Source organism: Tachyglossus aculeatus, chromosome X2 (assembly GCF_015852505.1).
Source record: "Tachyglossus aculeatus isolate mTacAcu1 chromosome X2, mTacAcu1.pri, whole genome shotgun sequence".
In the NCBI taxonomy this organism is placed as follows: domain Eukaryota; kingdom Metazoa; phylum Chordata; class Mammalia; order Monotremata; family Tachyglossidae; genus Tachyglossus; species Tachyglossus aculeatus.
In genome coordinates this window covers 4,098,634-4,125,050 of record NC_052100.1, presented here as the reverse complement: position 1 = coordinate 4,125,050, position 26,417 = coordinate 4,098,634, and the positions used below count along the sequence as shown (strand labels likewise).

The 26,417-nt window shown below is 51.6% G+C and overlaps 1 protein-coding gene across 1 annotated transcript; it reads right to left on the bottom strand.

Annotated features, from left to right (window-relative positions):
- GFRA3 (GDNF family receptor alpha 3) lies at positions 1-25,096 on the bottom strand. Its single transcript, XM_038771392.1, has 10 exons — positions 24,972-25,096; positions 15,250-15,283; positions 14,889-14,988; positions 8,606-8,908; positions 7,395-7,490; positions 4,603-4,954; positions 2,448-2,557; positions 2,218-2,352; positions 283-398; positions 1-160 (listed from the first exon to the last, which is right to left on the bottom strand). The coding sequence occupies exons 3-10, from the start codon at positions 14,962-14,964 to the stop codon at positions 68-70; spliced, it is 1,281 nt and encodes a 426-aa protein (XP_038627320.1). The 5' UTR covers positions 14,965-14,988; positions 15,250-15,283; positions 24,972-25,096; the 3' UTR covers positions 1-67.
- Positions 25,097-26,417: the final 1,321 nt, after the last annotated feature.

The window sequence follows — 26,417 nt, the reverse complement described above, 5'->3', positions numbered from 1 at the left end:
CTGCTGCGGCGGCCGGGGGTCGAGGGCCCGGGGCTGGTCCGGCGAGAAGGGCGGGCGGCGGGGCCGGCTAGGGGGTGCCCAGGACCAGGAGTGGGAGTAGAAGCGGGAACGAGGGGGTGCCCCACGGCTGCGGCCTCTGCGCCCCGCTGCCCGCGACCCCCTGCAACGGATGAGGGGTCGTGACTGGCGGGCGAGGGGGCCGGAGACCATCCCACCCCATTCCTGGAGGTGAGGACCCCCTCGCCACCCTCGCCCCCCGGGCCCGGCGGGCACGGGCAGTACCTGGTGTGTGATGACGGAGAAGGAGGCCCCGGCCGGCCCGGGCTCGGGGAAGTCTGCGGCCGAGGCGTCGGGCAGCAGACGCCAGTGGATCAGCATCTGGGCTTCCATTGCCGCGCCTGCGGGCAAACACCCAGGGCCGGAGAGTCATCCCCACATAGTAACGATGGCATTTATTAAGCGCTCACTATGCGCAAAGCGCTGTTCTAAGCGCCGGGGAGGTTACAAGGTGATCGGGTTGTCCCACGGGGGGCTCACAGTCTTCATCCCCGTTTTCCAGATGAGGGAACTGAGGCCCAGAGAAGTGAAGTGGCTTGCCCAAAGTCACCCAGCTAAGTGGCGGAGCCGGGATTTGAACCCATGACCTCTGACTCCAAAGCCCGGGCTCTTTCTGCTGAGCCACGCTGGAAGGAGTGCCGTAGTAAGCGCTTGGGAGAGCACTATGGAAGATTATAACGGACACATTCCCTGCCCACAATGAGACCCCCGCTGTTCAAATCCCGGCTCCGCCAACTATCAGCTGTGTGACTTTGGGCAAGTCACTTCACTAATAATGATAATAATAATAATAATAATAACAATAATAACAATAATAATAACAACAATAATAATATATAATAAATAATGGCATTTATTAAGCGCTTACTATGTACAAAGCACTGTTCTAAGCACTGGGGGGGTTATAAGGTGATCAGGTTGTCCCACGTGGGGCTTACAGTCTCAATCCCCATTTGACAGATGAGGTAACTGAGGCACAGAGAAGTTAAGTGACTTGCCCAAAGTCACCCAGCTAAGTGGCGGAGCCGGGATTTGAACCCATGATCTCCGACTCCAAAGCCTGGGCTCTTTCTACTGAGCACACTACTCTGTGCCTCAGTCACCTCATCTGGACAATGGGGATGAAAACTGTGAGCCCCCCGCCCCCGGGACAACCTGATCACCTTGTAACCTCCCCAGCGCTTAGAACAGTAGTAGGCGCTTAACAAATCAATCAATCAATCGTATTTATCGAGCGCTTACTGTGTGCAGAGCACTTGGGAAGTCCAAGTTGGCAACATATAGAGACAGTCATCATCATCAATCGTATTTATTGAGCGTTTACTGTGTGCAGAGCACTGTACTAAGCGCTTGGGAAGTACAAGTTGGCAACATCTAGAGACAGTCCCTACCCAACAGTGGGCTCACAGTCTAGAAGGGGGAGGCAGAGAACAAAACCAAACGTATTAACGAACAGAGAAGCGGCGTGGCTCAGTGGAATGGGCCCGGGCTTTGGAGTCCCAGGTCCTGGGTTCGAATCTCACCTGTGACCTTGGGCAAGTCACTTCGCTTCTCTGTGCCTCAGTGACCTCATCTGTAAAATGGGGATTGACTGTGAGCCCCACGGGGGACAGCCTGATCACCTTGTAACCAACCAGCGCTTAGAACGGTGCTTTGCACATAGTAAGCGCTTAATAAATGCCATTAAAAAAAATAAATAAATACGATTGATTGATATTAACAAATACCAATCAATCAATCAATCAATCGTATTTATTGAGCGCTTACTATGTGCAGAGCACTGTACTAAGCGCTTGGGAAGCACAAATTGGCAACATATAGAGACAGTCCCTACCCAACGGTGGGCTCACAGTCTAAAAGGGGGAGACAGAGAACGAAACCAAACATACTAACAAAATAAAATAAATAGAATAGATATGTACAGGTAAAATAGAGTAATAGATATGTACAAACATATATACAGGTGCTGTGGGGAAGGGAAGGAGGTAAGATGGGGGGGATAGAGAGGGGGACGAGGGGGAGAGGAAGGAAGGCCTCTCGGAGGAGGTGAGCTCTCAGCAGGGCCTTGAAGGGATCATCATCATTATTATTATTATTATAATAATCGGAAGCAAGGCCTTCCAAGAGTCGGCCCCCCGTCTTCCCGCGCCCCGGACTCACGCAGGCAGGGGTTCTTGGAGAAGGTGGCCTCGAGCCGCTGGCACTCGTCCTGCTGGTTCCCGCTCCCCTGGCAGGTGCAGTGCAGGGCCACCTGGGCACTGCTGTTGCTGACGTAGTTGGGCGTCATCACGGTGCCTGCCCGGGGCGGAGCTGGGGATGGTATCGAGGGGACCCCCACCCCCCCCAAACCCCCCCACCCCAATCCATCCAGCCCCCCGCGGCGGTCTCACCAATCATGCCCATGTAGGCCCGAAGGCAGGAGCCGGGGGGCTTCTGCGGGGGGCACCCGTCCGCCGCCGCCCCCGACCCGCAGTGCGTCAGGAAGTTGGCCAGGCGGGACCTGGAGAAAGACCCGGGCTGACGAGGGGCATCCACGCGGCGGACGGGGGGTGACTCTTTATTTTTCTGCTGCGATCAATCAATCAGTTGTATTTATTGAGCGCTTACTGGGTGCAGAGCACTGGACTGAGCGCTTGGGAAGCCCAAGTTGGCAACGTCTAGAGGCGGTCCCCGCCCAACAGTGGGCTCACAGTCGAGAAGGGGGAGAAATGAGTGTTGATTTTTTTCTAGAGAAGCAGCGTGGCTCGGTGGAAAAGACTTTGGAGCCCCGGCTCCGCCACTTGTCAGCTGGGTGACTTTGGGCAAGTCACTTCACTTCCCTGGGCCTCAGTGACCTCATCTGGAAAATGGGGATGAAGGCTGTGAGCCCCCCGTGGGACAACCCGATCACCTTGTAACCTCCCCAGCGCTTAGAACAGTGCTTTGCACATAGTAAGCGCTTAATAAATGCCATCGTTATTATTATTATTTATTGAGTGCTTACTTTGTGCAGAGTCCTTTTTCTAAGCACTTGGGAGAGTCTAATAATAATAATAATAATTATTATTGCGCTTGGCACATAGTAAGCGCTCTTCTAGACTGTGAGCCCACTGTTGGGTAGGGACCGTCTCTAGATGTTGCCAACTTGTACTTCCCAAGTGCTTAGTCCAGTGTTCTGCACACAGTAAGCGCTCAATAAAGACGATTTAATGAATGAATAAATGCCATCATTATTATTATTACTAATAATAATAATGATGATGGCATTTGTTAAGAGCTTATTATGTGCAGAGCACTGTTCTAAGCACTGGTGGGGGATACAAGGTGATCAAGTTGTCCCACTTGGGGCTCACAGTCTTAATCCCCATTTTCCAGATGAGGGAACTGAGGCTCTGAGAAGTTAAGTGACTTGCCCAAGGTCATCATCATCATCAATCATATTTATTGAGCGCTTACTATGTGCAGAGCACTGTACTAAGCGCTTGGGAAGTACAAATTGGCAACATATAGAGACAGGCCCTACCCAACAGTGGGCTCACAGTCTAAAAGGGGGAGACAGAGAACAAAACCAAACATACTAACAAAATAAAATAAATAGGATAGATATGTACAAGTAAAATAAATAAATAGAGTAATAAATATGTACAAACATATATACATATATACAGGTGCTGTGGGGAAGGGAAGGACGTAAGATGGGGGGATGGAGAGGGGCAACAAATATATATATATATATGTATTTTTATTTTATTTGTACATGTTTATTCTATTCCTTATATTTTGTTAATATGCTTTGTTCTGTTGTCCATCTCCCCCTTCTAGACTGTGAGCCCGCTGTTGGGTAGGTGCCGCCTCTAGATGTTTCCAACTTGTACTTCCCAAGCGCTTAGTACAGTGCTCTGCATACAGTGAGCGCTCAATAAATACTACAATTGAATGAATGAACATCTAGGGACGGTCCCGACCCAACTCACAGTCTAGAAGGGGTCAAGGGGTCATCATCATCATCATCATGTCGTATTTATTGAGCGCTTACTATGTGCAGAGCGCTTGGGAAGTACAAATTGGCAACATCTAGAGACAGGCCCCACCCAACAGTGGGCTCACAGTCTAAAAGGGGGAGACAGAGAACAAAACCAAACATACTAACAAAATAAAATAAATAGGATAGATACGTACAAGTAAAATAGAGTAATAAATCTGTACAAACATATATAGAGAAGCAGCGTGGCTCAATGGAAAGAGCCCGGGCTTTGGAGTCCGAGGTCATGGGTTCGAATCCCGGCTCCACCACGTGTCAGCTGTGTGACCTTGGGCAAGTCGCTTCACTTCTCTGAGCCCCAGTTCCCTCATCTGTCAAAGGGGGATTAGGACTGTGAGCCCCCCGTGGGACAACCTGATCACCTTGTATCCCCCCCCAGCGCTTAGAACAGTGCTTTGCGCATAGTAAGCGCTTAACAAATGCCATCATCATTATTATTATTATTATTATTATTAGATACATATATACAGGTGCTGTGGGGAAGGGAAGGAGGTAAGATGGGGGGATCGGCGGCGGGCCCAGACCTGCAGAGGAGGTCGTCCAGGCAGGCGTCCCAGAGGGCCAGGCAGTTGTCGGGGTCCCCGGGCTGGTAGGAGCAGGTCGGCACGATGGTGTTGCGACGCCGTTCCCCGCAGCGTCGGTCTCCGGGCCCGCAGGGGCACAGCAGCAGCGCCCGGGTGTAGGGCTCCGCCGCCCGCTCGAAGAAGCCCCGCAGGGCCGGGCGGCAGTGATTGGGGGCGCAGCCGCCCCCCGGGGCCCGGCCCTCGGCGCAGGCCGCCCCGTACAGCGACCGCAGCCTCGTGCATCTGGGGTTCAGGGTGCACAGCGACGTCAGCTTCAGGCACGGGTCCATCGGGCCCCAGCCGGCCTCCGACACTGGGCCACCGGCCGGGCGGAGGTGGGCAGAGCCAGGACGAGGAAGAGCACGAAGAAGAAGTGAGTGAACACAGGCCAGGCAGAAACTCCTCCTCCTCATCATCATCAATCGTATTTATTGAGCGCTTACTGTGTGCGGAGCACTGGACTAAGCGCTTGGGAAGTACAAATTGGCAACATCTAGAGACAGTCCCTACCCAACAGTGGGCTCACAGTCTAGAAGGGGGAGACAGAGAACAAAACCAAACATCCTAACAAAATAAAATAACTAGAATAGATAGGTACAAGTAAAATAAATAGAGTAATAAATCTGTACAAACATATATCCATGTATACAGGTGCTGTGGGGAAGGGAAGGAGGTAAGATGGGGGGGATGGAAAGGGGGACGAGGGGGAGAGGAAGGAAGGGGCTCAGTGTGGGAAGGCCTCCTGGAGGAGGTGAGCTCTCAGCAGGGCCTTGAAGGGAGGAAGAGAGCTAGCTTGGCGGATGGGCGGAGGGAGGGAGGGCATTCCAGGACCGGGGGTCGATGGCGGGACAGGCGAGAACGAGGCACAGTGAGGAGGTGAGCGGCAGAGAAGTGGAGGGTGCGGGCTGGGCTGGAGAATCAATCAATCAATCGTATTTATTGAGCGCTTACTATGTGCAGAGCACTGTACTAAGCGCTTGGGAAGTACAAATTGGCATCACATAGAGACAGTCCCTACCCAACAGTGGGCTCACAGTCTAAAAGGGGGAGACAGAGAACAGAACCGAACATACCAACAAAATAAAATAAGTAGGATAGAAATGTACAAGTAAAATAAATAAATAAATAACTAAATAAATAGAGTAATAAATATGTACAACCATATATACATATATACAGGTGCTGTGGGGAAGGGAAGGAGGTAAGACGGGGGGGTGGAGAGGGGGACGAGGGGGAGAGGAAAGAAGAAGGAGAAGGAGAGAAGGGAGGTGAGGTAGGAGGGGGCGAGGTGATGGACAGCCATCCTCATCCTCGGCCCCTCGGCTTCAAAGCTGTCCATCACCTCGCCTCCCTTCTCCCTTCCTGTATATATGTTTGTACATATTTATTACTCTATTTATTTTACTTGTACATATCTATTCTATTTATTTTATTTGGTTAGTATGTTTGGTTTTGTTCTCTGCCTCCCCCTTCTCGACTGTGAGCCCACTGTTGGGTGGTGACCGTCTCTAGATGTTGCCAACTTGGACTTCCCAAGAGCTTAGTACAGTGCTCTGCACACAGTAAGCGCTCAATAAATACGATTGATTGATTGATTGATTCTCTCCTTCTCCAGCCCAGCCCGCACCCTCCGCTCCTCCGCCGCTAATCTCCTCACCGTGCCTCGTTCTCGCCCGTCCCGCCTTCGACCCCCGGTCCACGTCGTCCCCCTGGCCCAAAACGCCCTCCCTCCCAACATCCGCCAAGCTAACTCTCTTCCTCCCTTCCAAACCCTACTTACTGAGAGCTCACCTCCTCCAGGAGGCCTTCCCACACTGAGCCCCCTGCTTCCCCCCCACCTTACCTCCTTCCCTTCCCCACAGCACCTGTATATATATATAGATGTTTGTACGGATTTATTACTCTATTTATTTTACTTGCACATATTTATTCCATTTATTTTATTTTGTTAATCTGTTTTGTTTTGTTCTCTGTCTCCCCCTTCTAGACTGTGAGCCGGCTGTTGGGTAGGGACCGTCCCTAGATGTTGCCAACTTGGACTTCCCAAGCGCTTAGTCCAGTGCTCTGCACTCAGTAAGCGCTCAATAAATATGATTGAATGAATGAATTAATGAATGAATACTGTTACTGCTGCTACTACTACTACTATGTTATTACTCTATTTTATTTGTACATAATTATTCTATTTATTTTATTTTGTTACTCTGTTTTGTTTTGTTCTCTGTCACCCCCTTCTAGACTGTGAGCCCGCTGTTGGGTAGGGACCGTCTCTAGATGTTCCGACTTGGACTTCCCAAGCGTTTATTCCGGTGCTCTGCACGCGGTAAGCGCTCAATAAATATGATTGAATGAATGAATGAATGAATACCGTTACTGCTGCTGCTACTACCATTACTATGTTATTACTCTATTTTATTTGTACATATTTATTCTATTTATTTTATTTTGTTAATCCGTTTTGCTGTGTTGTCTGTCTCCCCCTTCTAGACTGTGAGCCTGCTGTTGGGTAGGGACCGGCTCTAGATGATGCCAACTTGGACTTCCCAAGCGCTTAGTCCGGTGCTCTGCACGCGGTAAGTGCTCAATAAATACGACTGAATGCATGAATGAATAAATACTGTTACTGCTGCTGCTACTACTGTTAGCTCTGCCATTGGAGACCGGGGCTCGCTCTCTCTCTCTCTCCGTCTGCGGGGCCAGGGCTGCCCCCCACCCCCGCGACCCTCCGTGTCCTTCCACGGACACGGGCCCACCTGCCTCCAGCTGCTCCAGCTCGCTGCGCTCCACGGTGGTCCAGGTCTCTTCCGGCAGCGGGTCCTCGAAGGGGGAGACGCCCGGGTCGCGGTCACCTGGCAACGGGATGCGGGGTGGGGGGGGACGGCATGAAGGTAGATCCCGGCCCCGGGGATGGGGGAGGATGGAGAGGTGGTCGCAGGGCAGGTGGAGCGGCGGGGGGGGATCTCTGTTGTCAGGGGGAACGGAGAGAAGAAGAGGGGGTCTGGGATGGGGGATAAGGGGAGGTGGTCACAGGGCAGGTGAGAGGGGGCTCTCCGTTATCAGGGGGAGGGGAGAGAGGAGGATGATGATGATGATGATGATGGCATTTATTAATGTTGTTGACATTTATGTTGCCAACTTGTACTTCCCAAGTGCTTAGTACAGTGCTCTGCACATAGTAAGCGCTCAATAAATATGATTGATTGACTAAGCGCTTACTATCTGCAAAGCACTGTTCTAAGCGCCGGGGAGGTGGCAAGGTGATCAGGTTGTCCCGCGGGGGGCTCACAGTCTTCATCCCCATTTTACAATCAATCAATCAATCAGTCGTATTTATTGAGCGCTTACTATATGCAGAGCACTGTACTAAGCGCTTGGGAAGTACAAATTGGCAACACATAGAGACAGTCCCTACCCAACAGTGGGCTCACAGTCTTAAAGACTGGGGGAACTGAGGCACAGACAAGTTAAGGGAGGCTGGGGGAGAATCAGAGAACAGAAGGGGGAGAGGGCAGGGGACCGGCGTTGCTAGGGAGAGAGGCAGTGGGGACCGCTTTTCCCCAAAGTTGCACTTCCTCCTCTCCCCATCAGTCCATCCCCCTTATCTCCCTGGTTAATTAGTAGCCCCTCTGTCAACAAGAGAAGCAGCTTGGCTCAGTGGAAAGAGCCCGGGCTTTGGAGCCGGGAGGTCATGGGTTCAAATCCCGGCTCCACCAACTGTCAGCTGTGTGACTTCACTTCTCTGTGCCTCAGTTCCCTCATCTGGAAAATGGGGATGAAGACTGTGAGCCCCACGTGGGACAACCTGATCACCCTGTAACCTCCCCGGCGCTTAGAACAGTGCTTGGCACATAGTAAGCGCTTAATAAATGCCATCATCATCATCATCATCAAGGGAGGCCCCGAATCAGAGACCCACCTGGGGTAAGGAAGCAGCCCCCCTGCCCACCGGGCTTCCCCTCCTCACCATGGCTGACCAGGGGATGGGCGGCCCAGTAGGCTTGCAGACAGGGGAGGAGTTTTCTCATGCGCCACTGGCATTTGCAACCGGCCAGGGCGCTGCCCCGGAGTTGCAATGCCGCCTCCAGGCAGCCCGCCTGGGTTTCGGGCTCCGGCGAGGGCCCCCGGGGCCGGGCCGGGGAGCAGGCCTCCAGACGTCCGTAGGTGACGTTGCAGGTGGCATCTGCCAGGCACTGCTCCTTGGCCTCCAAACAGTTGGCCGGCGGGCCCGCGCGGGTCGGGGTGGTGATTGTCGTGGGTAGGAGACCCCCTGTTTGGGCACAGACCCCGTGTGAGATGGGGCGGGAGAGAAGGAAGAGCCGGTCAGTTGTATTTTGGGGCTGCTTACCGTGGGCAGAGCACTGTAATAATAATAATAATAATAATAATAATAGTAATGGTATTTATTAAGCGCTTACTAGGTGCCAACCACTGTTCTAAGCGCTGGGGAGGTTACAAGGTGATCAGGTTGGCCCACGCGGGGCTCACGGTTTTAATCCCCATTTTCCAGATGAGGGAACTGAGGCCCAGAGATTAAGCGCTTACTACGTGCCAAGCACTGGGGAGGTTACAAAGTGATCAGGTTGGCCCACGCGGGGCTCATGGTCTTAATCCCCATTTTCCAGGGGAGGGAACTGAGGCCCAGATTTTAAGCGCTTACTAGGTGCCAAGCACTGTTTTAAGCGCTGGGGAGGTTACAAGGTGATCAGGTTGGCCCACGCGGGGCTCACGGTTTTAATCCCCATTTTCCAGATGAGGGAACTGAGGCCCAGAGATTAAGCGCTTACTGTGTGCCAAGCACTGTTCTAAGCGCTGGGGAGGTTACAAGGTGATCAGGTTGTCCCACGCGGGGCTCACAGTTTTAATCCCCATTTTACAGATGAGGGAACTGAGGCCCAGAGAATAATAATAATAATAGTAATAATGATGGCATTTGTTAAGCGCTTACTATGTGCCAAGCCCTGTTCTAAGCACTGGGGAGGTTACAAGGTGATCAAGTTGTCCCACGCGGGGCTGACGGTTTTAATCCCCATTTTACAGACGAGGGAACTGAGGCCCAGAGAATAATAATAATAATAATAGTAATAATGATGGCATTTGTTAAGCGCTTACTATGTGCCAAGCCCTGTTCTAAGCACTGGGGAGGTTACAAGGTGATCAAGTTGTCCCACGCGGGGCTGACGGTTTTAATCCCCATTTTACAGATGAGGGAACTGAGGCCCAGAGAATAATAATAATAATAGTAATAATGATGGCATTTGTTAAGCGCTTACTATGTGCCAAGCACTGTTCTAAGCACTGGGGAGGTTACAAGGCCTTATAGACTGTGAGCCCACTGTTGGGTAGGGACCGTCTCTATGTGTCGCCAACTTGTACTTCCCAAGCGCTTAGTACAGTGCTCTGCACACAGTAAGCGCTCAATAAATACGATTGAATGAATGAATGAATGAATGGTATTTGTAAAGCACTTACTTTGTGCAGAGCACTGGATTATGGGCTGGAGTGGATTAGGTTGGACACAATCCTTGTCTTTAATGAGGCTCACAGTCCTAATCCCCATTTTCCAGATGAGGTAACTGAGGCCCAGATAAATCAAGCGGCTTGCCCAAGGCCACCCAGCAGACAAGGGGCGGAGCCGGGATTAGAACCCAGGCCCGTGCCCTAACCACTACGTCATGTTGCTTCGGTTGTGGGTCAGTTGTTGGCGTCTCTCCAGGATAGGAGTAGGGGGCCCCCCAAAACTGAACCCTTCACGCCCACATAGTAGCAACCCAACCCTGGCATAATGCCACGGCCGAACCAGAACAAACGCAATGCCCCATCACGTCCCCTTCCCCAAATCCACCTCCAAAAAAAATATATATAAGAACGTGGTCCACGGGGATGGCCATCTCTGGTTCGGCCCCTGGGTCCAGCCAGCCCAGGACTCTGTCTCTGAGGGGCACCGGGACGCTTGGAGGAATCAGGCGCTGACTGCCCTCCTAGACACCCACTCCTCAGTGAGAGATGGGCCAGCCAACACCCCTGACTCTCCCCTCTCCATCCCTGACTCTCCCTCAGTGACCCAGGACGGACCACCCCACACCCCTGACTCTCCCCTCTCCATCCCTGACTCTCACCCAATGACCCAGTAAGGACCACCCCACACCTCTGATTCTCCCCTCTCCATCCCTGACTCTCCCCCAGTGACCCAGTAAGGACCATTCCACCCCCCTGACTCTCCCCTCTCCATCTCTGACTCTCCCCCAGTGACCCAATAAGGACCACCCCACCCCCCTGACTCTCCCCTCTCCATCCCTGACTCTCCCCCAATGACCCAGTAAGGACCACCCCACACCCCTGACTCTCCCCTCTCCATCCCTGACTCTCTCCTAGTGACCCAGGATGGACCACCCCACACCCCTGACTCTCCCCTCTCCATCCTTAACTCTCTCTCAGTGACCCAGGACAGACCATCCAACACCCCTGACTCTCCCCTCTCCCTCCTTGACTCTCTCCCAGTGACCCAGGACGGACACCCAACACCCGACTCTCCCCTCTCCATCTTTGACTCTCCCCCAGTGACGCAGGATGGACCACCCAACCCCCTAACTCTCCCCTGTCCATCCTTGACTCTCCCCCAGTGACCCAGGACGGACCACCCCACACCCTTGACTCTCCCCTCTCCATCCTTGACTCTCTCCCAGTGACCCAGGACGGACCACCCAACACCCCTGACTCTCCCCTCTCCCTCCCTGACTCTCTCCCGGTGACCCAGGATGGACCACCCAACCCCCTAACTCTCCCCTGTCCATCCTTGACTCTCCCCCAGTGACCCAGGACGGACCACCCCACACCCCTGACTCTCCCCTCTCCATCCTTGACTCTCTCCCAGTGACCTAGGATGGACCACCCAACACCCCTGAATCTCCCTTCTCCATCCCTGACCCTTCCCCAATGACCCCGCCCGGACCATCCCACATCCCTGACTCTTCCCTCTCCATCACTGACCCTTCCCCAGTGACCCCACCCGGACCATCCCACATCCCTGACTCTTCCCTCTCCATCCCTGACCCTTCCCCAGTGACCCCACCCAGACCATCCCACATCCCTGACTCTTCCCTCTCCATCCCTGACCCTTCCCCAGTGACCCCACCCGGACCATCCCACATCCCTGACTCTTCCCTCTCCATCCCTGACTCTCCCCCCGTGACCCAGCCCGGACCACCCACACCCCCCGACTCTGCCCTCAGTGACTCACTACAAACCACCACCCCCGGGTCTACCGGAACCCGTCTAGCAGCTCACCCTGGCCAGGGAACGCGTGTGCCAGCCGTGTTGTCGTGTCCTCGCCCAAGTACTTAGCCCAGTGTTCCGCACCTAGTAATAAATCCCCACCGATGAGGATAAAGATGATGGCGGAACCTCTCTTTCTGGACGACTTCCTGTGGGAGCCAATTCTACATGTTTGCCCCTCCCTAGATGAAGAAGTGTTTTCTTTGTGTTGATTCTGAACCTCTCAGCCTCACTGCTTGCCCCTCCTTCACTCAATCGTATTTACTGAGCGCTAAAAGTGTGCAGAGCACTGTACTAAACGCGTGGGAGAGTATCACACAACAATAAACAGACACATTCCCTGCCCTTCGCCCCAGAAGGGAGACTGAGGGGGAGATTAGGGGGACAACACACCCTACGTCCTTCCAGAGTCTGTGACATGCAGTCTCATCCCTCTCAGCTGGGTGTCAAGACTGGGGAGCCTTAATTTTTTCCTGCTATCTTCATTCAATTGTATTTATTGAGCACTTACTCTGTGCACAGCACTGCACTAAGCGCTTAATATGGAAACCAACCCGCCTCCCTGACTCCAATCCTGACTCTAATCCTGCCCCTCCTTGCCTGGCTGCTCTTGGGGCAGAATCGGGCTCCTTTTTTAATTTTATTTTATTTTGTGGTATCTGTTAAGCGCTCACTATGTGCCAGGCACTATACTGAGGCACTGGCCTGGCTCTTGCCAAAGTTGACGCTCCTCAGAACCGCCACATTCAGTTTTATAATTGTAATACTATATGGGGTGCTTACTATTGTGCCGAGCAGTGTACTAAGTGCTGGGGGAGCGCCAAGGCAATCAGGTGGCACTATATCGTACCCTCCCAAGCGCTCAGTACAGTGCTTTGCACATAGCGACCGCTCAATAAATATGATTGGATGCATGGAAGCAGCAGCGTGGCTCAGTGGAACGAGCCCGGGCTTTGGAGTCAGAGGTCATGGGTTCGAATCTCGGCTCCGCCACTTGTCAGCTGGTTGACTTTGGGCAAGTCACTTCACTTCCCTGGGCCTCAGTTCCCTCATCTGTAAAATGGGGATGAAGACTGGGAGCCCCACGTGGGACAACTTGATCACCTTGTAACCTTCCCCAGTGCTTAGAACAGTGCGTTGCACATAGTAAGCGCTTAACAAATGCCATTATTATTATTATTATTATTACAATGGGGATGAAGACTGGGAGCCCCCCGTGGGACAACCTGATCACCTTGTAAGCTCCCCAGCGCTTAGAACAGTGCGTTGCACATAGTAAGCGCTTAACAAATGCCATTATTATTATTATTATTACATTATTATTATTATTATTACAATGGGGATGAAGACTGGGAGCCCCCCGTGGGACAACCTGATCACCTTGTAACCTCCCCAGTGCTTAGAACAGTGCGTTGCACATAGTTAGCGCTTAACAAATGCCATTATTATTATTATTATTACAATGGGGATGAAGACTGGGAGCCCCACGTGGGACAACCTGATCACCTTGTAACCTCCCCAGTGCTTAGAACAGTGCTTTGCACATAGTAAGCGCTTAATAAATGCCATTATTATCATTATTATCATTATTATGATCAACATTCAGGACCCACGGAGTCCGTGGAAGTGTGGACTGGGGCGAACCTCCTCCCCTTCCTCCGGCCCATCCCATTCCCTCTGTTGGAAAACTCTGCCGCCTGTCAGCTGGGTGACCTTGGGCGAGTCACTTCACTTCTCTGGGCCTCAGTTCCCTCATCTGGAAAACGGGGATTAAGACCGTGAGCCCCACGTGGGACAACCTGGTCACCTCGCATCTACCCCGGCGCTTAGAACAGTGCTTGGCACCTAGGAAGCGCTTAACAAATACCACAATTATTGGTATTAAAACTTGGACAAACCACATTAACAGGAGGCGCGGACTCCGGGAGAGTCCGAGGACTTGGAGAAGTGGGGAAGGGGCTTGAGAGGGGGCTCGCAGGCTGCCTGCCGAGGGCTCGCGAGGGGGTCGTATTTATTGAGCGCCTACTGTGTGCAGAGCACTGGACTAAGCGCTTGGGAGAGCTCGATTTGGGGTCTTCTCGGCCGCGCTTAAATCCAGGCGCTAAGCTATTCTATAAGCTATATCTATTCTATTTATTTTATTTTATTTTGTTAGTATGTTTGGTTTTGTTCTCTGTCTCCCCCTTTTAGACTGTGAGCCCACTGTTGGGTAGGGACTGTCTCTATATGTTGCCAATTTGTACTTCCCAAGCGCTTAGTCCAGTGCTCTGCACATAGTAAGCGCTCAATAAATACGATTGATGATGATGGTGACGGGGAATGTGTCTGTTTATGGTTGTAGTGGACTCTCCCAAGCGCTTAGTCCAGTGCTCTGCACGCAGGAAGCGCTCAGTAAATACGACTGAATGGACTCGGGTCTTAAGCGCTCAGTACAGTGGTCTGCACACAGTAAGCGCTCAATAAATACGATTGAACGAATGGTGGGAGGGAGACATCCCGGGGAAGGGGGGTGGTGGGGGGCGCTGACCCTTCCTCCCTACAGCTGGAAATCAATCAATCAATCAATCAATTGTATTTATTGAGCGCTTACTGTGTGCAGAGCACTGTACTAAGCGCCTGGGAAGTACAAGTTGGCAACATATAGAGACAGTCCCTACCCAACAGTGGGCTCATAGTGGACACCTCCCCCCCCGCCCCCCCGGGACGGTCCAATGGGGGAAACACCCCTTGGGGTCGTCTCTCCCACGCCCCTGCTCCCAAGCAGGGAGCCCATCCCGGCCCTGGAGTCTAACCTCCATCCCTCTCGCTGCCACTGCATATGGGATTTAATAATAACAATAACGGTGATGGCATTTTATTAAGCGCTTACTACGTGCAAAGCACCGTTCTAAGCGGTGGGATTTGCCCCCGGGCAGGGGGGGTGGCGAGGTGGGGGGGGGCTACCGGGTCCTGGGGGCGAAGGTGGGGGGTCTCACCGGCCTCGTCCAGCGGCGACAGGAGGAGGAAGAGGAGGAGGAGGAGCGGTAGGATGGTCAGTGGGGAGCCCTTCATGGTCCTGGTCCTGGCGCCGTGGCCCTGGAGTGTGAGAGCCGCCTCCTCGCCGCCCCCGGCCCAGCCCCCCGCCCCGCCCCCGGCCCAGCCCAGCGCCTCCCACTAAACCCAGCCCCCTCCGGGGACCCCCCAGAACTCGAACCCAAACCCGGGGGCAAGGAGAGGGGGCAAAACGACCCCTCCCCACCCTAAGCCCCCCCTCCAGACCCCAGGGACGCCGCAGGAGGGCGGGGGGGTGGTGGTGACACTATTCATTCATTCCATTCGTATTTACTGAGCGCTTACCGGGGTGCAGGGCACTGTACTAAGCGTTGGGAAACTGCAAGAAAGGACAGTGGGGGGTGTATGTGTGTGTTGGGGGGCGCTCCCCCCCACAAAACCCACCCCTCACCGGGCAAAGTTGGCCCCCTCTACCCGCCCCCCCCCCCCCCCCCCCGGCTTCTCGTTCATTCATTCATTCATTCATTCAATCGTATTTATTGAGCGCTTACTGGGGGCAAAGCACTGCACTAAGTGTTTGGAAACGGAAAGGAAGGACAGTGGGGTGTGGTGTGTGTGTATGTGTGGGTGTGTGTGTGCTGGGGGGGACGCCCCCTCCCCCAACTCCTCGCCAGGCAAAGTTGGCCCCCTTATCGTATTTATTGAGCGCTTACGGGGTGCAAAGCACTGTACTAAGCGTTTGGCTATGTATATCACCTGTATATATGTTTGTACATATTTATTACTCTATTTATTTTACTTGTACATATCTATTCTATTTATTTTATTTTGTTAGTATGTTTGGTTTTGTTCTCTGTCTCCCCCTTTTAGACTGTGAGCCCACTGGTGGGTAGGGCCTGTCTCTAGATGTTGCCAATTTGGACTTCCCAAGCGCTTAGTACAGTGCTCTGCACATAGTAAGCGCTCAATAAATACAATTGATGATGATGATGATGATGATGAAACTGCAAGGAAGGACAGTGGGGTGTGGTGTGGGGGTGTGGGGGGGGTGTGTGTGTGCTGGGGGGACGCCCCCTCCTTCAACCGCTCGCCAGGCAAAGTATTCAATCGTATTTATTGAGTGCTTACTGGGTGCAAAGCACTGCTCTAAGCGTTTGGAAACTGCAAGGAAGGACAGTGGGGTGTGTGTGTGTGTGTGTGTGTGTGTGTGTGTGTGTGTATAATGGGGGACACCTCCTTCCCCAACCCCACTCCTCACCAGGCAAAGTTGGCCCCCTCTACCCGCCCCCTGGCTTCTCATTCCTGCATTCAATCGTATTTATTGAGCGCCTACTGGGTGCAGGGCACTGTAATAATAATCATAATTTTGGTCTTTGTTAAGCGCTTACTATGTGCCAAGCACTGTTCTAAGCGCTGAGGGAGATGCAAGGTAATGAGGTTGTCCCACATGGGGCTCACAGTCTTTTTAATCCCCATTTTCCAGAGGAGGTAACTGAGGCACAGAGAAGTTCAGTGACTTGCCCAAAGTCACACAGCTGATAAGTGGCGGGGCCAGGATTAGAACCCATGACCTCTCACAGAGCCACGCTGCTTCTAATAAGAATAATAATAATTATGGCATTTATTACGCACTTACGGTGTGCAAAGCGCTGGGGAGGTTACAAGGTGATCGGGTTTTCCCCGGGAGGGGGGCTCCCAGTCTTCATCCCCATTTTACAGATGAGGAAACTGAGGCCCAGAGAAGTGAGGTGACTTGCCCAAAGTCACACAGCTGACAATTGGATGTGAACCCATGACCTCTGACTCCAAAGCCCGGGCTCTTCCCACTGAGCCACCGCATTGCTCCATCATCTAAACCATCACAGGCCCTGGGAGAGGCCGGCTCCTGTGCTTTGCACATAGTAAGCGCTTAATAAATACCATCATTATTATTATTTATTCATTCAATCGTATTTACTGAGCGCTTACTGTGTGCCAGAGCACTGTACTAAGCACTTGGGAAGTCCAAGTTGGCAACATATAGGGACGGTCCCTACACAACAGTGGGATTATTTCCCAGACCCGGGAGATGCCTGGGGATTCCCGAATCCTCAGGAAAGGAAGGGGTCCCCCCCAGGCCTGAACCCCATTCCTCATCCAGCCTGCTCCCGGCCTTGGGAACACGGTTTCGTTGAGAGGCGCGATATCAGCCGGGAGATTTATTGATTGCCCACACTGAGCCACCGCGTTGCTCCATCATCTAAACCATCACAGGCCCGGGGAGAGGCCGGCTCCTGTGCTTTGCACATAGTAAGCGCTTAATAAATGCCATCATTATTATTATTCATTCATTCAATCGTCTGTATTCATTCATTCATTTGTATTTATTGAGCGCTTACTGTGTGCAGAGCACTGTACTAAGCGCTTGGAAAGTACAAGTTGGCAACATATAGAGACGGTCCCTACCCAACAGCGGGCTCACAGTCTAGAAGGGGGAGACAGACAACAGAACAAAACATATTAACAAAATAAATCGAATAGTAAATATGTACAAGTAAAATAAATAGAGTAATAAATAGGTACAAGCATATATACAGGTGCTGTGGGGAGGGGAAGGAGGGATTGTCTCTTCATTGCTGAATTCATTCATTCATTCAATTGTATTTATTGAGCGCTTACTGTGTGCAGAGCACTGAACTGAGCGCTTACTGTGTGCAGAGCACTGTACTAAGCGGTTGGGAAGTCCAAGTTGGCAACATATAGCGACGGTCCCTACCCAACCGCGGGATTATTTCCCGGCCTGCCGAGGGTCCCGGGAGACGCCCGGGCCCGAACCCCATTCCTCATCCAGCCCGCTCCAGGCCTCGGGAACACGGTTTCGTTGAGAGGCGCGATATCAGCCGGGAGATTTACTGATCGCCCGCACTGAGCCACCGCGTTGCTCCATCCTCTAAACCATCACAGGCCCGGGGAGAGGCCTTCTCCTGTGCTTTGCACATAGTAAGCGCTTAATAAACGCCATCATTATTATTATTCATTCATTCAATCGTCTTTACTGAGCGCTTACTGTGTGCAGAGCATTGTACGAAGCGGTTGGGAAGTCCAAGTTGGCAACATATAGCAGCGGTCCCTACCCAACAGCGGGATTATTTCCCGGCCCGCCGAGGGTCCCAGGAGACGCCCGGGCCCGAACCCCATTCCTCATCCAGCCCGCTCCAGGCCTCGGGAACACGGGTTTCGTTGAGAGGCGCGATATCAGCCGGGAGATTTATTGATCGCCCATTATTGAATGGGCCCAATATGCCGGAGCCTCTGGGGGCAATGTACCAAAGTAATCAGGCCTGATAGAGTCTAGAGGCAGATTGGGGGTGTAAATCACCCATCTCCAAGCTGAGAGAAGAGAGAAACACGTGGCCCCAGATAAGGAGGGAGACAGACATTGGCCTCTTGGCCCTCACTCCCCATTAGCCGCCGTTTCGCCAGTCTTAATGCACTTTAAATGGAGTTTGTGTTGTGTTTTATCTGCGCCTGTCCTCCCGCCGGTAGAGAGAACCCACTAAAACACATCCCAGAGGCAGACTCTTCTGCAAAGGCGAATAACAGCTGGCTGGCAGCCCCCGCCCTGGGCTGTTTGGGGGTCCCGGGGCTTCTCTGCGGGAAGCGGTGTGGCCTAGTAGCTACCAGAAGGACCTATTTTGATGGCACTAACACCCCGTCTCCCCCTTCTAGACCGTGAGCCCGTCGTTGGGTAGCCACCGTCTCCGTCAGTCGCCGGATTGTACTTTCCAAGCGCTCAGTGCAGCGCTCTGCACACGGAAAGCGCTCGGTAAATCCATCCATCAATCGTATTTATTGTGCAGAGCACTGGACTAAGCGCTTGGGAAGTACAAGTTGGCAACATATAGAGACGGTCCCTACCCAACGGCGGGCTCGCAGTCTAGAAGACGGGGAAGGCTGAGGACCGGCCCGTTCGCACGGGGAGGGAGTTCCACGCGGGAAGGAAGGCGTGAGTGAGTGAGAAGTAATAATAATAATAATAGCATTTATTAAGCGCTTACTATGGGCAATGCACTGGTCTAAGCGCTTAATAAATGCCATCATCATCATCATCATTATTATTATTAGAAGAGCATTGTGGGCAGCGTACATGTCTTACAGCTTATTGAGCACGCAGTAAGTGCTCAATAAATACAGTTGAATGAATGAATGGGGAGTTTACAAGGTGATCAGGTTGTCCCATGGGGGGGTTCACAGTCTTCATCCCCGTTTTGCAGATGAGGGAACTGAGGCACAGAGAAGTAATAAATACGACTGAAGGAACGAAAAGACCTGGGTTCTCATCCCGGCTCCGCCACTTGGCTGCCTGGGGACCGTGGGCGAGTCGCTTCACTTCTCTGGACTTCAGTGCTTAGAACAGTGCTTTGCACGTAGTAAGCGCTTAATAAACGCCATCATTATTATTATTATTATTCAGTAATAATAATAATAATTGGCATTTGTTAAGCGCTTACTATGTGCAAAGCACTGTTCTAAGCGCTGGGGAGGATACAGGGTGATCAGGTTGTCCCACGTGGGGCTCACAGTCTTAATCCCCATTTTACAGATGAGCTAACTTGATGATGATGATGATGGCATTTATTAAGCGCTTACTATGTGCAAAGCACTGTTCTAAGCACTGGGGTAGATACAGGGTAATCAAGTTGTCCCAAGTGGGGCTCACAGACTTAATCCCCATTTTCCAGATGAGGTAACTGAAGCACAGAGAAGTTAAGTGACTTGCCCAAGTCACGCAGCTGACGAGTGGCGGGGCCGGGATGCACATCATTAACAAAATAAATAGAAAATATGTCCAAGTAAAATAAACAGAGTAATAAATCTGTACAAACATATATACAGGATGGGGATTAAGAGTGTGAACCCCATGTGGGACAGGGACTGTGTCCAACCTGATTTACTTTCATTCATTCAATCGTATTTATTGAGCGCTTACTGTGTGCAGAGCACTGTACTAAGCGCTTGGGAAGTACAAGATGCAAGTATTTACTTATATCTACCCCAGAGCTTAGAACAGTGCTTTTGCACATAGTAAGTGCTTAATAAATGCCATCATCATTATTATTATTATTCAGTAAAATGGGGATTAAGAGTGTGAACCCCATGTGGGACAGGGACTGTGTCCAACCTGATTTACTTATATCTACCCCAGAGCTTAGAACAGTGCTTTGCACATAGTAAGCGCTTAACAGTTACCCTAATTATTATTAAGGACCTGGGTTCTCATCCAGCGTGGCTCAGTGGAAAAAGCCCGGGCTTTGGAGTCAGAGGTCTTGGGTTCAAATCCCTGCTCCGCCACTTGTCAGCTGTGTGACTTTGGGCAAGTCACATGACTTCTCTGTGCCTCAGTTCCCTCATCTGTAAAACGGGGATGAAGACTGTGAGCCCCCCATGAGACAACCTGATCACCTTGTAACCTCCCCAGCGCTTAGAACAGTGCTTTGCACATAGTAAGCGCTTAATAAATGCTATCATTATTATTATTATTATCCCGGGCTCCGCCACTTGTCTGCTGTGCGGCCTCGGGCAAGTCGCTTCACTTCTCTGGGCCGCAGTTACATTATCTGTAAAATGGGGATTAAGACTGAGAGCCCCATGTGGGACAGGGACTGTGTCCAACCTGATTTGCTTATACCCACCCCAGCGCTTAGTACAGTGTCAGGTACATAGCGTTTAACAGATACTATAATTATGAATTATTCCCACTCTAAACTGTAAGCTCGTTGTGGGCAGGGAATGTCACTGTTTATTGTTGTGTTATACTTTCCCAAGCGCTTAGTAAAGTGCTCTGCACACAGTAAGCGCTCAGTAAATACGACTGAATACTAAAACTATGAATGAAATACAATTGAAAGATTGAAAAAAAATCCTTTGCAAGTAGTTTAAGTTTAAAGATCAACACAAGAAGCGTGGCTTAGTGGAAAGTGTGGATCCACTAAGTGGATCACACTTTTAGACGGTGAGCCCACTGTTGGGTAGGGACTGTCTCTATATGTTGCCAATTTGTACTTCCCAAGCGCTTAGTACAGTGCTCTGCACACAGTAAGCGCTCAATAAATACGATTGATGATGAAAGAACACGGGTTTGGGAGTCAGAGGTCATGGGTTTTAATCTCGGCCCCGCCACTTGTCAGCTGGGTGACTTTGGGCAAGTCACTTCACTTCTCTGGGCCTCAGTTCCCTCCTCTGTAAAATGGGGATTAAGACTCTGAGCCCCACATGGGACCACCTTGTATCTACCCTAGCACTTAGAGCAGTGCTTGGCATGTAGAAAGCACTTAAATACCATTATTATCATTATTATTATTATCATTATTATTATTATTATTATTATTATTAAGGAGCTCCAGTTCTCCCTCCTCCATCAGCCTCCCTCTTCCCCTCAATCAGTCATATATATTGAGCGCTTCCACATTCCCTGTCCCACACATTGATGCCTGTCTACTTGTTTCGTTTTGTTGTCTGTCTCCCCCTTCTAGACTGTGAGCCCGTTGTTGAGTAGGGATTGTCTATCTGTGGCCGAATTGTAACTTTCCAAGCGCTTAGCACAGTACACAGCGTGGCTCAGTGGAAAGAGTACGGGCTTTGGAGTCAGAGGTCATGGGTTCGAATCCCAGCTCCGCCACACGTCAGCTGGGTGACCTTGGGTAAGTCACTTAACTTCCCTGAGCCTCAGTTCCCTCATCTGTAAAAATGGGGATGAAGACTGTGAGCCTCACGTGGGACAACTTGATCACACTGTATCCCCCCAGCGTTTAGAACAGTGCTTTGCACATAGTTAGCGCTTAACAAATGCCATTTTATTATTATTATTTCAGACTGTGAGCCCACTGTTGGGTAGGGACTGTCTCTATATGTTGCCAATTTGTACTTCCCAAGCGCTTAGTCCAGTGCTCTGCACATAGTAAGCGCTCAATAAATACGATTGATGATGATGATTACACAGAAGTGCTCAATAAATACGATTGAATGAATAAATGGGGCTCACCATCTCAATCCCCATTTTCCAGATGAGGGAGCTGAGGCCCAGAGAAGCGAAGCGACCTGCCCAAGGTCGCACAGCAGACAAGTGGCCGAGGCGGGATTAGAACCCAGGTCCTTCTGACGCCCAGGCCTGTGCTCTAACCACTAGGCAAGACTGAACCTCTGCCAAAGGTTGATGGGGGAAGAAAATAGAAGGTGTCAAGTCTGGGCTCAGCTTCTCAGTGGAAACCTGAGAGTTGACAGGGTGGTGAGAGCTTCATGCTGGGCGCCTCCCCAGAGCAACAAGCTCCTGAATAAATATTTGGCTTCTCTCCTCAACTTCAATGGAGATAGCTCCCTGTAGCCCGTAAAGGTAATCAATCAATCGATCGCATTTATTGTATTGTATTATTAGTAGTAGTATTTTCTACTACTACAGTGGCTCGCAGTGGAAAGAGCCCGGGCTTTGGAGTCGGAGGTCATGGGTTCAAATCCCAGCTCTGCCACTTGTCAGCTGTGTGACTTTGGGCAAGGCACTCCTCTGCGCCTCAGTTCCCTCATCCGTAAAATGGGGATGAAGACTGGGAGCCCCACATGGGACAACCAGATCGCCTTGTAAGCTCCCCAGTGCTTAGAACAGTGCTTTGCACATAGTAAGCGCTTAATAAATGTCGTTATTATTATTACTATTAATATCCCTCATCTGTAAAAGGGGGATTCGATGCCTGTTCTCCCTCCTAGACTGTGAGCCCCATGTGGAACCTGATTATCATATTTATTAAGCGCTTACTGTGTGCAGAGCCCTGTGCTAAGTGCTTGGGAGAATACAGACAATTGTTTAACACATTCCCATTATTCTATTTATTTTATTAATGATGTGTATAGGGATTGTCTCTATCCGTTGCCGAATTGTACTTTCCAAGCTCCTAGTACAGTGCTCTGCACACAGTATGCGTTCAATAAATGCGACAATGAATATGTCTATGATTCTGTTTATTTATATTGATGCCTGTTTACCTGTTTTGATGTCTGTCTCCCCCCTTATAGACTGTGAGCCTGTTGTTAGGCAGGAATTGTCTTTTTATTGCTGAATTGTACTTTCCAAGAGCTCAGTACAGTGCTCTGCACACAGTAAGCACTCAATAAATGCGACCGAATGAATGAATGAGTCTACCCCAGGGCTTAGTACAGTGCACAGCACAGAGTAAGTGCTTAACAAACACCACAATCATCATCAGGACAATCCCTTGGGAGGGGGTGGGGATGGGCCATCCTGGGAAGAGACAGATGGTCCTGAGATTTAGCCATGGCCAAGCTCTCCCACCCCTGGAGAACAAGCAGAGACCCTTCCCACTCCCCAGGGAAAAACAGGATCTGGAAGACTGGAAAGGCGAGAGAAATGGAGCCTGGAAAAACAGAGACACCCCCCCGCCCCCGCGGGGAGAAGCCATCAGACGCTGAGGGTCCCAGGGGACGCCCCTTCCCAACTGCTGATCCAGTGGTTCCCAGCCCCCCACCCCAGCTGGGAACTGTAGACAGAGGCCCGAAGTGTTGGCACAAAAATGCCCCTCCATGAATGCCATCTATGAACATGAATGTTTAAGGGGATTTGGTTTTCCTGGGACTTTCCTTCCCCCCCCCCCCCCCGACTTTTCCCACCCGTAGGAAAGAATGTGCCACTCCCAGAAGGGAGTTGTTGGAGCCAGAAGGGGAGAGGGAGGGAGAGAGGGAAGAGAAGGGAGGGAGAGAGAGGGAGAGAGGAGTGGAAAGGAGAGAGGGAGGGGGGAGAGAAGGATACGGAGGAAGAGGAGGAGGGAGAGAGGGAGGGAGAAGGGAAGGGAAAGCACTTATGTACATATCTGTAATTTTATTAATTTGTGTTGGTGTCCGTCTCCCCCACCAGACTGTGAGCTCATTTTAGGCAGGGCATGTCACTGTTTACTGTGGTGTTGAACTTTCCCAAGTGCTTAGTACAGTGCTCTCCACACAGGAAGCGCTCAATGTGTTTGAATGAATGAATGAAAGGGGAGAAAGGGGGGAGAGGGAGAGACAGGAGAGGGGAGAGAGGGAGGTGGGAGAGGAAAAGGGGAAGGGGGAGAATGGGAGGAAGAGGAGGATGGGGAAGAGAGGGAAGGGAAAGGGGAGGGGGCAGAGGGGGAGAGGAAAGGAGAGGGGAAAGAGGGAGAGAGAAAAGGGAGAGAGGGAGGAAGAGGGGGAGATGGGGAGAGGAAGAGAAGAAGAGAAAGGGGAGGGGGAAGAGAAGAGGAGGGAGGGAGGGAGATGGGGAGAGGAGGGAGAGAGGGAAGGAGAAAGGAAGGGGAGAGTGGGAGGGAGAGGATAGGGAGGAAGGGGGGAGACGGAGGGAGGAGAGGAAGAGAAAGGGGAGGGGGAAAGAGGAAGAGGTGGGAGGGAGATGGAGAGAGAAGGAGGGAGAGGGAGAGGGGAGAGAGGGAGGCAGGAAAGGAGAGAGGGAAGGGAGAGAGGATAGGGAGAAAGAAGGGGAAACGGGGGGGAGAGAGGAAGAGAAAGGGGAAGGGGGAGAGGGGAAGAGGAGGGAGGGAGAGGGAGACAGGAAATGAAAGGAGGGGGGAGAGGAGGATAGGAAGGAAGAAGGGGAGACAGGGAAAGAGGAAGGAGGGAGAGGAGGAGGGGGAGGCAAGAAAGGACAGGTGAGAGGGAGGGGGAGAGGAGTTTAGGGAGGAAGAAGGGGAGACGGAGAGGTGGAGAGAGGAAGAGAAAAAGGAGGGGGAGAGGGGAAGGGGGAGAGAAGGAGGGAGGGGGAGAGGAGGGGGAGAGGGAGAGAAAGAGGGAGGGGGAAGGAGGGAGAGAGAGAGAGGGAGAGAAAGAGGAGGCGGTAGGAAAGGAGAGAGGGAGGGGAGAAGAGGATAGGGAGCAAGAAGGAGAGAGAGGGGGCAGGCGGTGTTAGCAGCAGCCATCAGGCCCAACAACTCCCCAAAGCCTTCCTCCTTCCCTTCCCCTGGCGTCTGCAAATGCAAGCCAGACTGGAGGTGAACCGCAGCCGGGGGCGGGGGGCCTTTCCCAGCCCCCTGCGGGGTCCCCGAGGCGCCCACCCGTCTGCAGAGGCCCGTGGCCTCGTGGCCCACACAGCCGCCTCCACCTCAGGCTTGGACAGGGGGTCCCGGGACCCCCGGCCTGCTGAGACTTCCTTTCCCAACACTGGCCTCGGTCACATCCGGTCATCTTCACCATCCAGAAACTGTAATAATAATAATAATAATTGCGGTAGGTATTTGTTAGGTGCTTACTACATGCCAGGCACTGTACTAAGTGCTGGGTTGTTTATAGGAAAATTGGATTGCAAGCCCGCTGTTGGGTAGGGACCGTCTCTATATGTTGCCAACTTGTACTTCCGTGCTCTGCACACAGTAAGCACTCAATAAATACGATTGAATGAATGAATGCATGGATTGGACACTCCCTGTCCCACGTGGGGCTCACAGTCTCAATACCACTACTACTACTACTACTAATGATGGCATTTATTAAGCGCTTACTATGTGTAAAGCACTGTTCTAAGCGCTGGGGAGGTTACAAGGTGATCAGGTTGTCCCACGTGGGGCTCCCAGTCTTAATCCCCATTTTCCAGATGAGGTAACTGAGGCCCAGAGAAGTTGTGACTTGCCCAAAGTCACACAGCTAAGTGGCGGAGCTGGGATTTGAACCCATGACCGCTGACGGGTTATTGCAAGATAATCGGTTCAGGCACAGTACCTGTCCCACATGGGTCTCACAGTTTTAATCCCCATTTTTCAGGTGAGGTCACTGAGGCACAGAGAAGTGCCCAAAGTCACACAGCTGATAAGTGACTGAGCAGGATTAGAACCTACCACCTCTGACTCCCAAGCCCGGGCTCTTTCCACTAAGCCACGTCGCTTCTGAGCGCTTACTGTGTTCAGAGCACTGTACTAAGCGCTGCGCCGCTCTTGCTTGCTCCTTCATTCATCCTCCCTCCCCTCAGCCCTTATGTATATACCCGTATATATCTGTAATTTATTTATTTATCTATTTATTTATATTAATGTCTGGCTCCCCCTCTAGTCTGTGAGCTCGTTGTGGACAGGAATGTGTCTGTTATAGGGTACTCTCCTAAGCGCTTAGTACAGTGCTTTCTAACACAGTAAGCGTTCAGTGTACTTCCCAAGCGCTTAGTACAGTGCTCTGCACACAGTAAGTGCTCAATAAATACGACTGAATGAATGAACAGAGAAGCAGGGTGGCTCAGTGGAAAGAGCACAGGCTTTGGAGTCAGAGGTCATGGGTTCGAATCCCGGCTCCTCCACATGTCTGCTGTGTGACCTTGGGCAAGTCACTTCAATTCTCTGAGCCTCAGTCACCTCATCTGGAAAATGGGGATTAAGACTGTGAGCCCCACCTGGGACAACTTGATCACCTTGTATTCCCCCCCAGCGCTTAGAACAGTGCTCTGCACATAGTAAGTGCTTAACAAATGCCATTATTATTCTTATTAATATTATTATGATGATGATGAATTAACC